This window comes from Prunus persica, chromosome G2 (assembly GCF_000346465.2).
Source record: "Prunus persica cultivar Lovell chromosome G2, Prunus_persica_NCBIv2, whole genome shotgun sequence".
Classification (NCBI taxonomy): domain Eukaryota; kingdom Viridiplantae; phylum Streptophyta; class Magnoliopsida; order Rosales; family Rosaceae; genus Prunus; species Prunus persica.
The window spans coordinates 14050326-14066238 of record NC_034010.1 but is presented as its reverse complement, the minus strand read 5'-3'; the positions used below and the strand labels follow the sequence as shown (position 1 = coordinate 14066238).

The 15913-nt window shown below is 37.9% G+C and overlaps 1 protein-coding gene and 2 pseudogenes across 2 annotated transcripts; 2 read left to right on the top strand and 1 right to left on the bottom strand.

Annotated features, from left to right (window-relative positions):
* On the top strand, window positions 2110–3187 carry LOC109947158 (annotated as a pseudogene).
* Window positions 3255–6598, bottom strand: LOC18786450 (rust resistance kinase Lr10). Of its 2 annotated transcripts, XR_002270115.1 has the most exons (4): window positions 5817–6598; window positions 5305–5331; window positions 3717–5223; window positions 3255–3571 (listed from the first exon to the last, which is right to left on the bottom strand). XR_002270115.1 is itself a non-coding variant. In XM_020556685.1 (3 exons), the coding sequence occupies exons 1-3, from the start codon at window positions 6487–6489 to the stop codon at window positions 4127–4129; spliced, it is 1797 nt and encodes a 598-aa protein (XP_020412274.1). In that variant the 5' UTR covers window positions 6490–6598; the 3' UTR covers window positions 3590–4126. The 2 variants fall into 2 exon arrangements, 1 of the variants encoding a protein (XP_020412274.1); XM_020556685.1 differs by lacking the exon at window positions 3255–3571 and having other exon boundaries at window positions 3590–5223.
* Window positions 7969–11809, top strand: LOC109947350 (annotated as a pseudogene).

Here is a 15913-nt window from a genome sequence, read left to right as displayed (position 1 = left end):
CGGCGTATAGAGAGATTATGTGATAATTAAGGAGATGAATGAAGGATTATGGTACTGTATTGGAAAGAACTACGTGTGGCTTGATCCCGCAGTAAGGGTACGTAGGCAGCCTAGGGTAGTACCTAGGTGCAGCCGCAGACTAAATGTTATTATGTTGTTCTATTGAGATTAGTTCTGACCTTGTCATTAGTCCTGATATTTTGAGTGAGAACGAGATGTGATTGTGTTAGAAGGTTAAAACCTCATACGTTGGATATTTAGGAAGTTATTTTATATTGATTATAGTGGGCATTCATAAATCATCTGAATTCATTATTGGCGTTGTTTAGAGTTTGTTAGTGGTTATGACTCTGAAGCCAGTGAGCTCCCAAAAGGCCTCGTGCTAGATGGAGGCAAAAATGTACATATAAGGCACATCACCCCATCTCCGTTGGTCGATGTGGGATGTTACAATATCATAGATCACTTGAGAAGGTTTTACCCGTATCCGCTCAACTGCGAACAGAGTGGGTCATGGTATTGCATGTTTTTCTCTTCTCTAGGTAGTGGTCGTAGGTTCATGTGTTGCTTTAGAGTTTTTGTTATTTTGGGTTTGTGAGCTTTATTTGAGATTATACTTAATTGTAGTGATGCAGGTTAGTAGTTGTTGTTGTGTTTGCTTTAGTTTGGCTTCTTCAGCATGTTAATTTTGTTGTGTTCTCTCACTTGTTGATTTGCATGTCTCCTTGATGCCTTAATTGTATTGTTGAAGTTATCTAATGAAGTTCTTATTTTTTGTCAAAAACAAAAATAAAAAGAAATTGAAGTTCTTATTTGATAAAAGTTTTTATAAAAAATATAAAAAAATGAAAAATTTGAATTTTAGTGACCAAGTGTGCTAATTTTATTTTATTTTATTTTTTCCTTTATCATTGTAGGTATCAATGTGTATCTGTATGCAAGGTTTTCACGTAAGTGATCTCTCGTCTAAAGTTTCTTCTTTTTATAATGTTTTAATGAATTACTAGTATCATGGCTCATGGTACACGCTCACGCGCGCCAAGCGTCTTTTTTATTTTTATTTTTTATACATAATTAACATATTTCTTTTAATCTTTAAGTGTTTTATATTTTTAGGTTTAATTATTAAAAACAAATGAAAAAAACAACAGAGGTTAAGAGATGGAGCTAAATGGCACATCCTGAGTGGGTTTTGTGTTTTATATTTTTAGTTTTACTTAAATGATAAGCATTTTACCATTTACCCTTATAATATTAAATTATGAACTTTTAGCACTTTATATTTACTTATATGGTATGTGTTTGATATATTTGTCATGGAGTTGGGCTACTCCCTCCATTGCCAATTGGTTTTGGGGTCGAACTTCAACTTCATTCATAAGAGATTTGATAAAAGGAATTTGAAACATTAGAGGGTGCCAATGTAATTTCCCAAACCTTAAGGAGTTTTTTGAAAACAACAAAACAGCTCATGAGTGAGTGTCATAACTCAATGCAAAATGTAACTGACCTATTATCATGAGTTGATATATAATTGACACATCGCTCACCACAAAAGATGGTTCACCATGTAGTTCCTATGAACTTCGATTGTTGATCTCATAAAAGAAGTAGGAAACTGAGAAAGAATGAGGAAAGTAAAATTGCGGATAAATTTCTAATTTCGGGCTCAAGTTCGTTCAGTGTAGCAGCCAAGTAATTAGTACTGCAAGTATGATTTTGCTATTCTGAGATAAACCACCTCAAATGGTCAAGCATTGTTCATTTTAGAGCAAGCTCACACACTAACAAAGTAAAAGCAAGGCCAACGGGTAATCTGTGTAAAGTTGATCATCTTACTATATTTAGGCTTTGCACTTCTGAAACGTCCTCAGGTCTCTTGATACTGTTCACTTTTATTGTATTTTTTGCAGAAGGTATATGGATACCCTCCGTTGGCATTATCGGCAAGGGCATATGTCCGGTGCCTTTTGAAATCTGTGGATGTAGAGCACCAAAAAAAGTTTATTTACTCATGGTTAATTAGTAATGTTACTGCGCAGGACTTGTTATTTTGAAATTTATGTTTGGGCTCCATTTGTGATTTGGCTCTTGATCTATAAATGGCGGAGGAGGAAGTTGTCAATGTATAGCACCATAGAAGATTTTCTGCAGGCTGATAACAACTTCATCCCAATAAGGTACTCTTACTCAGACATTAAGAAGATGACTGGTAGATTCAAGGACAAACTGGGTGAAAGTGGCTGTGGCACTATATTTAAAGGAAAATTGCGCAGTGGTCGTTTTGGAGCAATTAAGATTTTGGGCAAGTCTAAAGCTAACGGGCAAGATTGCATGAGCGAGGTGGCTACAATTGGGAGGACTCACCATGTTAATGTGGTGCAAATTGTTGGTTATTGTGTGGAGGGTGAAGCGCTCTCTAGTCTACGATTTCATGCCCAATGGATCGCTTGATAAATATATTTATTCAAAAGAAGGAAGTATACATTAAATGTATGCGATTTCTCTTGGAGTTGCTCGAGGGATTGAATATCTGCATGAAGGTTGTGACATGAAAATTCTGCAATTCGATATCAAGCCTCACAACATTCTTCTTGACGAGAATTTCAACCCAAAGATTTCTGACTTTGGGTTAGCAAAACTATATCCAACAGATAACAGCGTTGTCTCTATGACGGCAGCTAGGGGAACAATGGGATATATGGCTCCTGAGTTGTTCAACAATAATCTTGGAGGTGTTTCGTACAAAGCTGATGTGTACAGTTTTGGAATGTTGCTGATGGAGATGGCAAGCAGAAGGAAGAACTTGAATGCCTTGGCAGAGCATTCAAGCCAAATTTACTTCCCTTCTAAGGTGTTTGATCAATATATCGAGGGAAAGGACTTGGTGATGGGTGATGTCAATGAAGATGAAATGAAAATAATAAGAAAGATGGTCATTATAGCCTTATGGTGTATACAATTGAAAACCAAGTGATCGTCCATCAATGAAAAAAGTCATAGAGATGTTTGAAGGGCATGTTGAATACCTACAGACGCCTCCCAATCATTTTATGTGTCCACAACAGATGCCGATAAGCGATCATCAAAATATTCCAAATCCGGCATGTTCTAACTTGGAGCTAACATGGACCTTTTCAGCTAGGTCATGAGCAAATAGGCATGGACTCTGTTGTTTTTTTTTTTTTTGAAACCCAAGACTCTGTTAACTAGCTTGGTGATGATCAACTAGTATGGAATCTGCCGTTTTGAACAAAAAAGAAACAGAGCGTATCACATTTATAATAGACTTGTTTCGTACAAAGCCGAAAATGGTGTTCAGAGTGTCAGAGTAATGAGGTATAACTTTTTGTTTTCCAAGTTTGAAGAGACATGAATCAGTGTGTGCACGCCCAAACCACAATGATGCGATCTTAAATTGACCCCATTTTAAAATTTACCTTCACCAGTTGTTTCTGTTTTTCATCAAAGACTCTCCGACGGTCAGCTCAATTGAAATTGTGTCTAATAATTGACCTTCGTGATGAAATCTTTCTAATGGAAGAGGCCAAAGGTCATGGAAGCTAGAGAACTGCAAAACAAGGAATCAAAAAACAAAGTTCAATCTTTCCCCCTATTTCATTAAAAATAAAAAATACATAAAAAGGTTCAATGGTTGCCTTTGTAGGCATTTTAGAAAGTAGTTGCTGATGGTTCAACATCCCAACCCCACCAACCTCTCAAAATTAATCTCTCAATCAACTGGGGTTGCACGGGGAGGGCCGAGATTCTTTAAACTCTTGTATGTTAGGCTTCCATGATACTCTCTAAAATACTAGAAGAACAATATTTCTGCAAGATACATTATTGGGGAACTTTAAAACTTCAAGGATCACATGATGAAGCAAGCAGGACAACGGCAATTTTATGGAAGCTGGTGAAGGACTTGAAGCAAGATTGTTACACAATAGTTTATGCGCACAAGTGATGCATAATATTGGATTTGGCAGCCAGTGATTTGGGTGGTGCAATAGGTCCAGTGTTAGGGTCATTGAAACGCCCCTATTTCTAAATTCTATGTAGTGCTGGACCATGAGGCATGTGCTAGTCAAGTACAAACATCAAGAACTATGTATAAGAACACATGTTACTCCAACTCAGGAATTGCTTCTAACTGAATGTTTAGATTTCTTGCAGCCGCACTTGCATTGGTTCCTGCAGCACCTGTAGAGGCAAAGGGATTGGGAGGCATGGTTAAGCTTTCTCCTCCTTCCAACATCTGAATCACAGCTTTCATTGAAGGACGATCCCCTGGATGCCACCGGATGCACCAGAGCCCTACAATTGCAAGTTTCTTTGGAATTTTACCTTCTCCTTCTTCACCGATATGGATGCGTAGGTCATCTCCTTCTTCTAGAAGATTATAAATCCATTCGGGATAGTAGATTTCATTTGTGTTCTCCGTGGCTGAACCGACATTCTTCCTTCCTCCTACCATCTCAAGCAGTAACATTCCAAAACTATAGGACACATTTCCAAAGTTCCTGGAGAACACTTCAGGTGCAATGTAGCCCATGGTGCCCCTAGCTGTAGTCATTGACACTATGCTTTGATCCTTGGAACATAACTTGGCTAAACCAAAATCAGAAATCTTTGGAGTGAAATTGTTGTCTAGCAAAATGTTATAAGGTTTGATGTCAAAATGGAGGATTCGCTGATCGCATCCTTGCTGAAGATATTCAATTCCTTTGGCTATGGCTAGAGCAATATCTTGCATCTTATCCCAACCAGGGAAACTGTTCTTATTGTCTGGTGATGAAATGAAATCCTGCAGTGAACCATTTGGTAAGAACTCATAAACAAGAGCTCGTCTAAATCCATCAGCGCAAAAGCCAACCAAGCGAATGACATTGACATGGTGGATATGACCCAGTGTTACCACTTCAGTGATGAACTCTTCCCCATCTCCCTTAGAACTATTGAGGACTTTCACAGCAACAAAGAGTTCAGAAGAAAGAATTCCTTTATAAACAGTTCCGTAGGCTCCTTCCCCTAACTTGTCCTTGAAGTCATTTGTAATCCTCTTAATATCTGCATATGAATATCTGCTAGGTTTGAGAGCTCTGTAATCGTCTAAAAATCTTTCAATCTTTAACTGATCCTCCTTTTCTTTTCTATCAGAACTATAGACACGGTAGGCTGCAACGACTAGGAGTAACACAACAAATGAACCCAGAGATGCACCTGCAAGTTAACCTTTGTAAATATTACTACGATCTCGTATATACAGATGAAACAAACTGCAACTCCAATTAAACAACTCACCTGTAGCCACCCATTTCCTTTTCGTACCTGAAAAAAAAAAAAAAAAAACACTGTCAAATAAGTAATTAGAATGAGCTATTGCTTGGAAAATATCCTTTAAATAAACAGTGCTGCTACTTTGCTCTAAACTTCCAAATAAGTAAGCAAAACGTGGATTGCAGATGATAATATCTCATTACATGAATGCATTGTATTATTTGCATCTGCAGATAAGTGACCAGAATAGCAGAATATTAAGAATCTGTAGCAATTCAAATAAATGTGACCCAATTAAATATATGTTAGCCAAGTTAACCTCGAGGACCACAAACACAGAAAAAAAAACACAAGGATACAACTTGATAGGTTCATCAACCTCAGGACGTTTTGCAATAAAAAGCCAATAAATAATGCTGCTACTCTGCTCTCAACTTCCAAGTAAGCAAGCAAAAAGTGACTAGTATAGCAGAATATTAAGAATCTGTAATAAGTTAAATATATGTGAACCAAACTAAAATTTATGTTAGCCATACCTGCTTTACTGAAGTCCACACATTCAATTTCACTTTTGGTGCCATTGTTCTTCAATCTACACATCTTGCCCTTTGCCTCACACTGTGCACAATTTGGTTCAGACCACTCCAAATAAAGATTGTCAGGGTCGTTTGAATAATATGGAACTGATGAGAGATTATACATCTTTGTACAAGACAGTAGGGGCAAGACCTCAATGCTGTATGAAGAGAGAACAGAATAAACTTGGTAGCCAGGGCCACTGAAGCAGGGGACTTGTTCATCTAATTGCCTCTCAGCTAAAGAGCAATTGAATAAGGTAAGATCAGTCATGTAATTTTTTGAGAAGTGGAAGGGAGAGATTGACTTGTTGAAGACTTTCAAAAGCTTCACCAGAAGACAGCTTTCTGGGTCATATAATTGGATTGCCTGAGCCTTATAATCTATGCTTTTGACTGGAAATTTGAATGGAATTGGAAGCTCAAGAATTGTTTCATGCTTCTCATTGCATGACAGGACAAACCCAGGAAAGACACAGTGATCTGGGTGCCTGCCTTTGAGGCTGAAAGGGAAATGGACAGCTGGGCCTTTATCGCCACACTTCAAGTTTTTGCAGGTATCTTGGGGTTCTCCATGCACTGTGGAGAAAGCCAGAAAGATTAAGCACAAGGAAGAGGTGATAATTTTTACCATATCTAACCAAATCTTTCTGTGCTGCAGAAAAAGAAAATGGTATCTAAATCTTTCTGTGGCTCATATGTCCAATAAGATGTCCTCTCATTATTTAATTAACCCAATCGTGTTTGGGATCTTACCAGGAAAAGAAGAACCAAAAAAATACATTGTTTGCTTGCGATGAAAAGACTATAAAAGTCAACAGTGGACTTAGAGGTCCCACGACATGTGACATTCTTGACTCCCCTCAATCAAATGCTGCATTTCTTTAATCGTTTGGTTACTTTGGCTACTTTGACCATTATTATAATTATTTTATCATGGAATGAAGAATGCAGCGAAACTTCCAAGGCTGCTGTATGAAATGAGTCAGCAAGCACAAAACTAAAGATAACATAGTCACGACTCACAAGATAATCTCGCTTCACCCTTTGTTCTCACACGGCACCAACCTTACAGGGCATCATCAGGGCTTGAGATTTTGAGAGTCCTGTGTTAACCTTAAAATGGGATCTCACATAAAATAATATAAATTTACACCATTATGTAAGGTCATACAATAAATATTTTTTTTTCCTTAAAATGACCAAAGTACTCCTACTCCCAAGGGCAAAATTGAAATTTCACAAAAGAATTAAATTTAATTAAATCGATTAAATTGTACCAAAGATGTTACACCTTTTGAATAATCACCATTATTGAGACAATGAGTCTTTGTCATAATAGATCATATTCAAATATTAAATATTTTTTAACACCTAATTTATTTTGTATCAATATTCTAAGAACATCATTAATTGGATGCAACTTTTTTGGTTGAGTTAGTTGGATGCATTATTTTTGCAAAATTAAATATCTGAGCATATATAAAAACAATCGTGTACCACTTTACTAACTACATTTTTAATTGAGGTGAGCCCTATATATAGAAGTCTTATCCCTAATGCTCAGCTACCCTTTCGAAGCATTATTGGAGCTTGATTCTTGAACTCAGACCCAGGGGTAATTTTCACACACTTGGCCCTTGTTTATATTTCATCAATATTGTGGGAACCAAATTAAACCTGAACCCTAGGTCAAATAATTAGTACTGCAAGTATGGTTTTGCTATTCTGATATAAACCACCTCAAATGGTCAAACATTGTTCATTTTAGAGCAAGCTCACACACTAACAAAGTAAAAGCAAGGCCAACGGGTAATCTGTGTAAAGTTGATCTTCTTACTATATTTGGGCTTTGCACTTCTGAAACGTCCTCAGGTCTCTTGATACTGTTCACTTTTATTGTATTTTTTGCAGAAGGTATATGGATACCCTCCGTTGGCATTATCGGTATATGTCCGGTGCCTTTTGAAATCTGTGGATATAGAGCAACAAAAAAAGTTTATTTACTCATGAGTAATGTTACTGCGCAGGAATTGTTATTCTGAAATTTATGTTTGGGGCTCCATTTGTGATTTGACTCTTGATCTATAAATGGTGGAGAAGGAAATTGTCAATGTATAGCACCATAGAAGATTTTCTGCAGGCTGATAATAACTTCATCCCAATAAGGTACTCTTACTCATACATTAAGAAGATGACTGGTAGATTAAAGGACGAACTGGGTGAAGGTGGCTTTGGCATTGTATTTAAAGGAAAATTGCGCAGTGGTCGTTTTGGAGCAATTAAGATTTTGGGCAAGATTTCATGAGCGAGGTAGCTACAATTGTAACGACCCGGTCCAAAATAAATGTTTAATTATTAATTAAACATGATAAAAGACCATTTTGCCCCTAGAATATTTTATTAGGTTTAAAGTTGACTTTTTGAACGGGAAGAAATTTAGGAATTTTGACTATCCGTTATGTAGAGCATAACGAGATGAGTTCATAGACACGTGGTGGGCTCGAATCGGAGTTGTACCGAGAGAGATACGATCAAAATACCCTCAGTGGCACAATCGTAAATATTGCAAAAAAGGTTTGATAAAATCTGGTTTCTCTCTCTCTCTCTCTCTCCTCCGCGCACACTCTCTTTCCCCGACAACAGCCCTTTCTCCCTCTCAGCTTTGGCCACGGCAAGGGCAGGCACGGGTCTTGTTCGCTTCTTCTCGATGCCACGGTGACGACCAGCCCTTTTCCCGACCAGAGTGCTCAGGATTTGTCGACGATATCAACTAGTTTCTCTAGTTGTTCACGGCGTCGCTACGGCCGATTCCAGCCGCCATCTCAGGCAACCGAGGCACGATTTCTCACCTATTCTTCACGCTCTAGCTGCTTGTTGTGTAGGAATTGAACGATATTTGTGTTTAGAAACTCGATTTAGAATTTAGGTTTTGGTCGAATTTCAAAGTGAAATTTCGGCCACTTCCGCTAGTTTTTGGGGTTTGTCCAAAACAAAAGTGACTCCAAATAGGGTGTTAAAACTAGGATAGGAACCTTGAGCCATGATTTTGAGATTTTCCAGCGATGCTTAATCGCTTTGGACACCCACGCACTGCCGGTGCATGTGGCGGTGAGTGGGCACTGAAAAAAAAGGGGCATTGTGTCCGGATGCGATCCCCTTGTTGTCTCGAGCGCGTAGGTGTGCTCGGATTTCAATTTGGATATCATTTGAGTCTCGAACGGATATCGCATATTGTGCGTTATCGGGGTTCGATAGGTTTGAACCATTGGATAGTCTTAAATTTAAATTATGATAAGCTAGACATCCTTAGGATCGTGTAGGATTTGACGGATCGTAAAACGGAGTCCCGGATACTCCGTAAATGCAACCCTAGGGCTAGGTTCATAGTAACCGTCCGATCGTGAGCGATCCGACCGTCCGATGTGGACCAAACTTGCAGGACGTGTATCCTAAACCCGGTGGAAACCATAGGAACTTTTGGATAGTAAAACGGAGGTCATGGGCCCCATGGGCCGGTTTAACTAAGTTTGGGTAGTTTGACCCTTGGTTGACTGTGAGTCTTCCGAGGTAGTTTTACCTTCCTAGGAAGATTATAATGACCCTAGTGACAAGTCTTGAGCGTTGTTGAGTTATTTTGATTATGTGGAATTAGGATATTAATTTATTATTTTAAATTGGGGGATTATGGGATGCTATATTGTGGTTGAGGTTGAAAATTTATATATATATATTATAAAGATATAGAGATGTTTGATTACATTGTAAGTACCATCCTATGATTGTTAGGTCCCACGTGGTGTAGGATTTTCAGGCTTGAGGACAGATCCCATACATGGTGTGGGATGTTCCAGCGTATGGGGAGATGATATGATTTTTAGGTCAGACGTGGCGTAGGATTTTTCGGTGTGCTGACAGACCCCATACGTGGAGTTGGATGTTCCGGCGTATGGGGAGATTTTATGATTGTTAGGTCTCACGTGGCGTAGGTTTTCTGGCGTTGAGACAGACCCGATACATGGCGTTAGATGTTCCGGCGTATGGGGAGATGATGTGATTGTTAGATCCCATGTGACATAGGATTTTTCGGCGTGAGGACAGACCTCATACGTGGCGTTGGATGTTTCGAGGTATGGGGAGATGATATGATTGTTAGGTCACATGTGGCGTAGGATTTTCCGGCGTGCTGACAGACCTCATACGTGGCGTTGGATGTTCCGGCGTATGGGGAGATTTTGTGATTATTAGGTCCCACGTGGCATAGGATTTTTCAGCGTGAGGACAGACCCCATACGTGGCGTTGGATGTTCCGACGTATGGGGAGATGATATGATTGTTAGGTAACACATGTCGTAGGATTTCCCGGCGTGCTGACAGACCCCATACGTTGCATTGGATGTTTCGGCGTATGGGGAGATTTTGTGATTGTTAGGTCCCAAGTGGCGTAGGATTTTTCGGCGTGAGGACAGACCCCATATGTGGCGTTGGATGTTTCGGCGTATGAGGAGATGATATGATTGTTAGGTCACATGTGGCGTAGGATTTTCCGGCGTATGAGGAGATTATGTGATTAACAGGGAGATGAATAAAGGTATTGTAAGTGATTGGAATCGGGACTTAGTGGAAACATCTATGTGTGGCTTTATCCCTTAGTAAGGGTACGTCGGCAGCCTAGGATAGTGCCTAGGTGTAGTCACGGACTAAATCTTATTTATGTTGTTTTATTGAGATTGGTTCTGACCCTGTCGTTGGTCCAGATACGAGTAAATAACTGTTCATACTCCCGCTTGGTTGAGGGAGGATCGTGTAAATGTGTTTTGGTCAAGACAGGTATAAGAACTCATTTAGGATTGATGTACGATTTGGGCTAAGGCCTTAAACTACTTGCTGTTGTATTAGGAGGTTAAAACCTCGCATGTGGGATAGTTGGGAAAGTTAGATGATGTAAAGTGCACTTAGGCATTCATATTTATGCTTAAATTTATTATTTATCTTGCTTAAGGTAATCGTTTGACTTATAGGCTTTATTGGTAATTTGTTTCGGATTATTTGAAGGCCGGAGGCCGTTTATGTGAATTGCATGTTGATACATTGTGCATGCTGCCAGTTGTGGATATTAAATGTGTTTTATGCAGGTTGAAATTTTTGGGATTGTTCAAATTACAGGGGAGACGCTGCCAAAATTTTGGTAGAAAGTCTCAGTCTTTAGTAAGTGGGCTCGGCATCGGGGTGATGTCGGAATTTCCACAGGATTCGTCTCAAGTTTCGGGAAATTCGGGGCGGGTCCTTTCAACAATTGGGAGGATTCACCATGTTAATGTGGTGCAACTTCTTGGTTATTATGTGGAGGGTGAAGTGCTCTCTAGTCTACGATTTCATGCCCAATGGGTCGCTTGATAATATAGTTATTCAAAAGAAGGAAGTATACGATTTCTCTTGGAGTCGCTCGAGGGATTGAATTTCTGCATGAAGGTTGTGACATGCAAATTTTTCATTTCGATATCAAGCCTCACAACATTCTTCTTGACGAGAATTTCAACCCAAAGATTTCTGACTTTAGGTTAGCGAAACTATATCCAACAGATAATAGCGTTGTCTTTATGATGGCAACTAGGGGAACAATGGAATATATGGCTCCTGAGTTGTTCAACAATAATCTTGGAGGTGTTTCGTACAAAGCTGATGTCTACAGTTTTGGAATGTTGCTGATGGAGATGGCAAGCAGAAGGAAGAATTTGAATGCCTTGGTAGAGCATTCAAGCCAAATTTACTTCCCTTCTTGGGTGTTCGATCAATATATCGAGGGAAAGGACTTGGAGATGGGTGATGTCAATGAAGATGAAATGAAAACAATAAGAAAGATGGTCATAATAGCGTTATGGTGTATACAATTGAAACCAAGTGATCATCTGTCAATGAAACAAGTCACAGAGATGCTTGAAGGGGCATGTTGAATACCTACAGATGCCTCTCAAGCTTTTAAGTGTCCACAACAGATGCCGATAAGCGATCATCAAAATATTCCAAATCGGCATGTTCTAACTTGGAGCTAACATGGACCTTTTCAGCTAGGTCATGATCAAATAGGCATGGACTCTCACTACTACAAAAAGTGAAAAAGACGACCAGAAAACAACGACGGTCTAAGTGAAAACCGTCGTGGTTTTTAAAAAGACGACGGTTCTAAAAACACCGTCATGTAATACCACCTTAGACAACTAAAAAATGGAGATTCAAATGGCTGTTCAAAAACAACGACGTACCTAATTAAACAACCGACGTCTATTTGAAACAGATTTCCGCAGTGTAAAATCAAAGCCAACAAAGAACGGCAGAAGTTATGAATCGACCGACGTAGAAAGTAAAGACGACGATTTCAATAAAAGCCGCCGTTTTTACTCATAAAATAACACGACGAGGTTTTCGTATAAGACGCCGTATAATTACAAACAAATCCACGGCTTTAAAATACAAAATATCGCCGTATTAAATTAATGTACAACGATGGAAAATATAAATATATCGACATCATTCTTGTATAGTTCTACGACGTTATCTTTAAATCGTACTATAAAATTTAACGTCGTATTTATTCATTTTATACGTCGTACCTTTAATTTAAACCGTCGTCTTAATAAGAATTTTTGTTAACAATTTTTTTCTTTGATTTTCTTATCCTACGTCGGTAGATCTACTTAATGACAAGAATTGAAATAACCACGACGGTTTATATAGAAAACCGCCGACATAATCAGATTTTTCTGAGATCCCAAGGGTTACGAAATCTTACCAGATGGAACTCTGTTCCACATCATAATCTTAACAGATGACACAGATTTGCAATCAGAGAGACAATTTTTTGGAAGTTGATGATGTGTGTGCGTTTGTGTATCTACAAATATTATACCTAACGTCGTTGCAAATTTTCAATCAGAGAGACAATTTTCAACGACGGTTATATTATACCTAACGACGTTTAAAAAACAAATCAACGTCGCTCAACAAATATATTACGTCGTCTTAGTCTTACTTAAGACGACGAAAAACGACAACAGTAATACAAAAACAGTCGTTGTTTTTATATTCTTATTTTATTTAAATCTGTCATCCAAAAAAGAAACTTTACATATTCCAGAACATTAATTTCCTTCATTTTAAATTTCCTCCGGAAAAAAAACTCTATTTATAACGCACTGTAATTGAAAAATAAACTGAAAGGTCACGGGAAAAAAAATTCTATTCATAATTTAAAATTTCAAATCCATGTCGGTTATATTAAACCTAACGACGTTAAATGAAAAGATTCCACGTCGCAAAACAAATATTGCGTCGTGTTAGTTAAAAACGACGGCATAACAAAAAACCGTCGTTGTTTCAAACTGAATTAATTTAAAATTTCTTCGGGAAAGCAAAATCTATTTATAATTTCCTCGGGTTAGTAATATTGCGTCGTGTTAGTTTACAAATTCTAGAACATTAATTTCCCTCATTTTAAATTTCCTCGGGAAAGAAAAATCTATTTATCACGCTTTGTAATTGAAAACTAAAACTGAAAGAATTCGGGAAAAAAAATTCTATTTATAATTTAAAAATAAAATCCACGTCGGTTGTATTACACTTAACGACGTTTAACAAAATAATCTACGTCGGTAATTATAAATCTACCGCCATCTTACCTTAATATAGACGACGAGAAAAGACGACGGTAGAACAGAAAACCGCCGTTGTTTCAGTTTCTTTAACAGTTTGGTCCTTTATCTTTCTGCAGGATTTGTATAGTTTAAAGCATTGACAATGTCTTCATCATATCTCCCAGCAACTACTGATTCGATTGCTCATGCTTTAGAGGCCATCTGAAGCCATTTCTATTCTTTATCGCATTCTTGAAACCCATCTTCTTCTTCTGAAGCTCTACGGATAAAGGAAGAGGCTATCACAAATCTGACGGATCTTCTTAGCCAAGAAAATCAAGTAGAGGATCAAGCACATCTGATCTTCAGATTTCCCTGAGAAGCGAACTTTCCTTCGACAGCGAGTGGAGGCCAGGCTTGCATCTCTTTTGATGGAAAGCAAGGAGTATTTAGAAGCACTAAGTGTCCTATCAGGCTTGATCAAGGAAGTGAGAAGGCTAGTTGACAAGCTTCTTCTTGTGGACATAGATTTGATGCGAGTAAGCTCAATTTCTCTTTGAGAAAGACATCCAAATTATTGTCTTTGAGATGTGAGAGACAGTGTCTCTGAGAGAGGAAGAACTTGGAACCCTAAATGTAAACCGAAAATGAATGAAAGCGACAAATTTATAGAATAAATTTTTAAAACCAACGGCGGTCCTTACAAAAAAATCGACGTTTAAATTGTAAAATCAACGTCGGTATGACCGACGTATATTACAGAAATCCACGTCGGTACATTAATAAAAACGACGTGTTAAATAATCTACCATGACGCGAGTTATTACTTATGTACTTTAATTTTTGAGTTTACTACGACGGTACCTACAACACTACTGTCGTATTTATTTACCACGTCCGAAGTTAAATGTACCGTCGTATTTTGTAATTTATACGTCGTAGTTATATGTAACCGCCGTATTATTTTTTTGAAATGGTTTTATATGTAAGCAACTTTTCGTCTACCTGACTTACACATGCACTGTTTCCAAACCCGATTTAAAATTTCAATCTCCCAGAGAAAACTTTTTGTCTTTTTTCCTTGTCAGAGCACTGTCAGAGTATCTCATCGTCTTCCTCTCGTCTTCTTCGTCGTCTCTGAACTTAAACATCGTCTTCCTCTTGCTTTCATTGCACGCAAAAGGTAAGCTTTCATTTTCACTATTTTGGTTGCTGTTTTGCATGCTCATACGTTTTTTGTTTGAAAAATCTTTTTACCTTTTTTCTGGCCAAAATCATTTTACTTCTTTCCAAGTTTGATAAAATATACAGACAAAGAGGGAAAATTTTCAATTTTGAAGACAACTACCTCAACTAAATAAGACGACGGTAGCTTCTTATTTACGTGGTTAAATATGTAGACCACGACGGTTCGTCAGTCGTTCTAGCGTCGTCTGAAAATTGACAAAGTTATTTTTAAAATTATAGTCTTTTTTTTATTTGCTTGTTTAATTGCAGGTTTGATTTCTTTGAACAATGGTTTTTGTTTTTCCCTAATTTGATAAAATATAAAGAAAAAGAAAGTAGGGTTGGTATCTAATATAGACGACAGTATCTTATTGTTTTACGTCGTGTGAATGTTAATACCACGACGTCATATTAAAATACCGTCGTCTATATAAGATTCCAAAACTTTCTTTCTTGGCCTTGTATTTTATCAAATTAGAAAACAAAAACCATGGTTCAGAAAAATCAAATCTGCAATCAAACATTCACAGAGAAAGAAAGAAGGGTTTTGGATCCTTATATAGACGACGGTATATTACTATTGACGTCGTGTGAACATCAATACCACGACGTTATATAAATATTTCGTCGTTTATAGTTAATTATCACGTCGTCCGGTAAATATAGACGTAATAAGTTATTATTACGTCTTATTTTATATTATTTCGTCGTTGTTTAATTACCTTGGTTGTAAACATTTATTACGTCTGAGATTATTTCATTGCGTCGTTTAAAATCATATCATACGTCGTATTTTATTAATAACCGTCGTTTGTGTTCTTAATCTTTTCCTGAAATATTTTTACTTGCAGTTTTGTCTGTAAAAATGGTTTCTCAAGACCAAAGTAAGGACTCTGGCTCCAAGAAAAATGGAGGTAAGGAGCTTGGAATGGTAACTCCTCAAGAGAAGTCTTCGAAGAAGATGAAGTTTGCTTCATCATCTGCTGAGACAGAACCAACCAGCACGACAACAATCTCTGATGATTCAAAGTCTGATCGAGGTATGAGCACAATGCCTCGTGTTGTGAAGAGAAAACTTCAGAAACTCAGGCCAATTGTTGAGTACAATAAAAGGGGGAAAGGAATTGGCCAAGCACATAGTGAGATGCAGTCCTACATTGGTGTGTTGGCACGCTCCAGAGTTCCACTTGTGGACATGAA

What these genes read in the sequence shown, in the direction of transcription:
- LOC18786450 (XM_020556685.1), bottom strand. Translation starts at nt 6,489, where the DNA reads ATGGTAAAAATTATCACCTCTTCCTTGTGCTTAATCTTTCTGGCTTTC. An exon ending in TGTGGACTTCAGTAAAGCAG is followed by an intron (nt 5,332 to 5,816) that starts GTATGGCTAACA and finishes TTTTTTTTTCAG; the next exon opens with GTACGAAAAGGAAATGGGTG. An exon ending in AAGGAAATGGGTGGCTACAG is followed by an intron (nt 5,224 to 5,304) that starts GTGAGTTGTTTA and finishes GTTAACTTGCAG; the next exon opens with GTGCATCTCTGGGTTCATTT.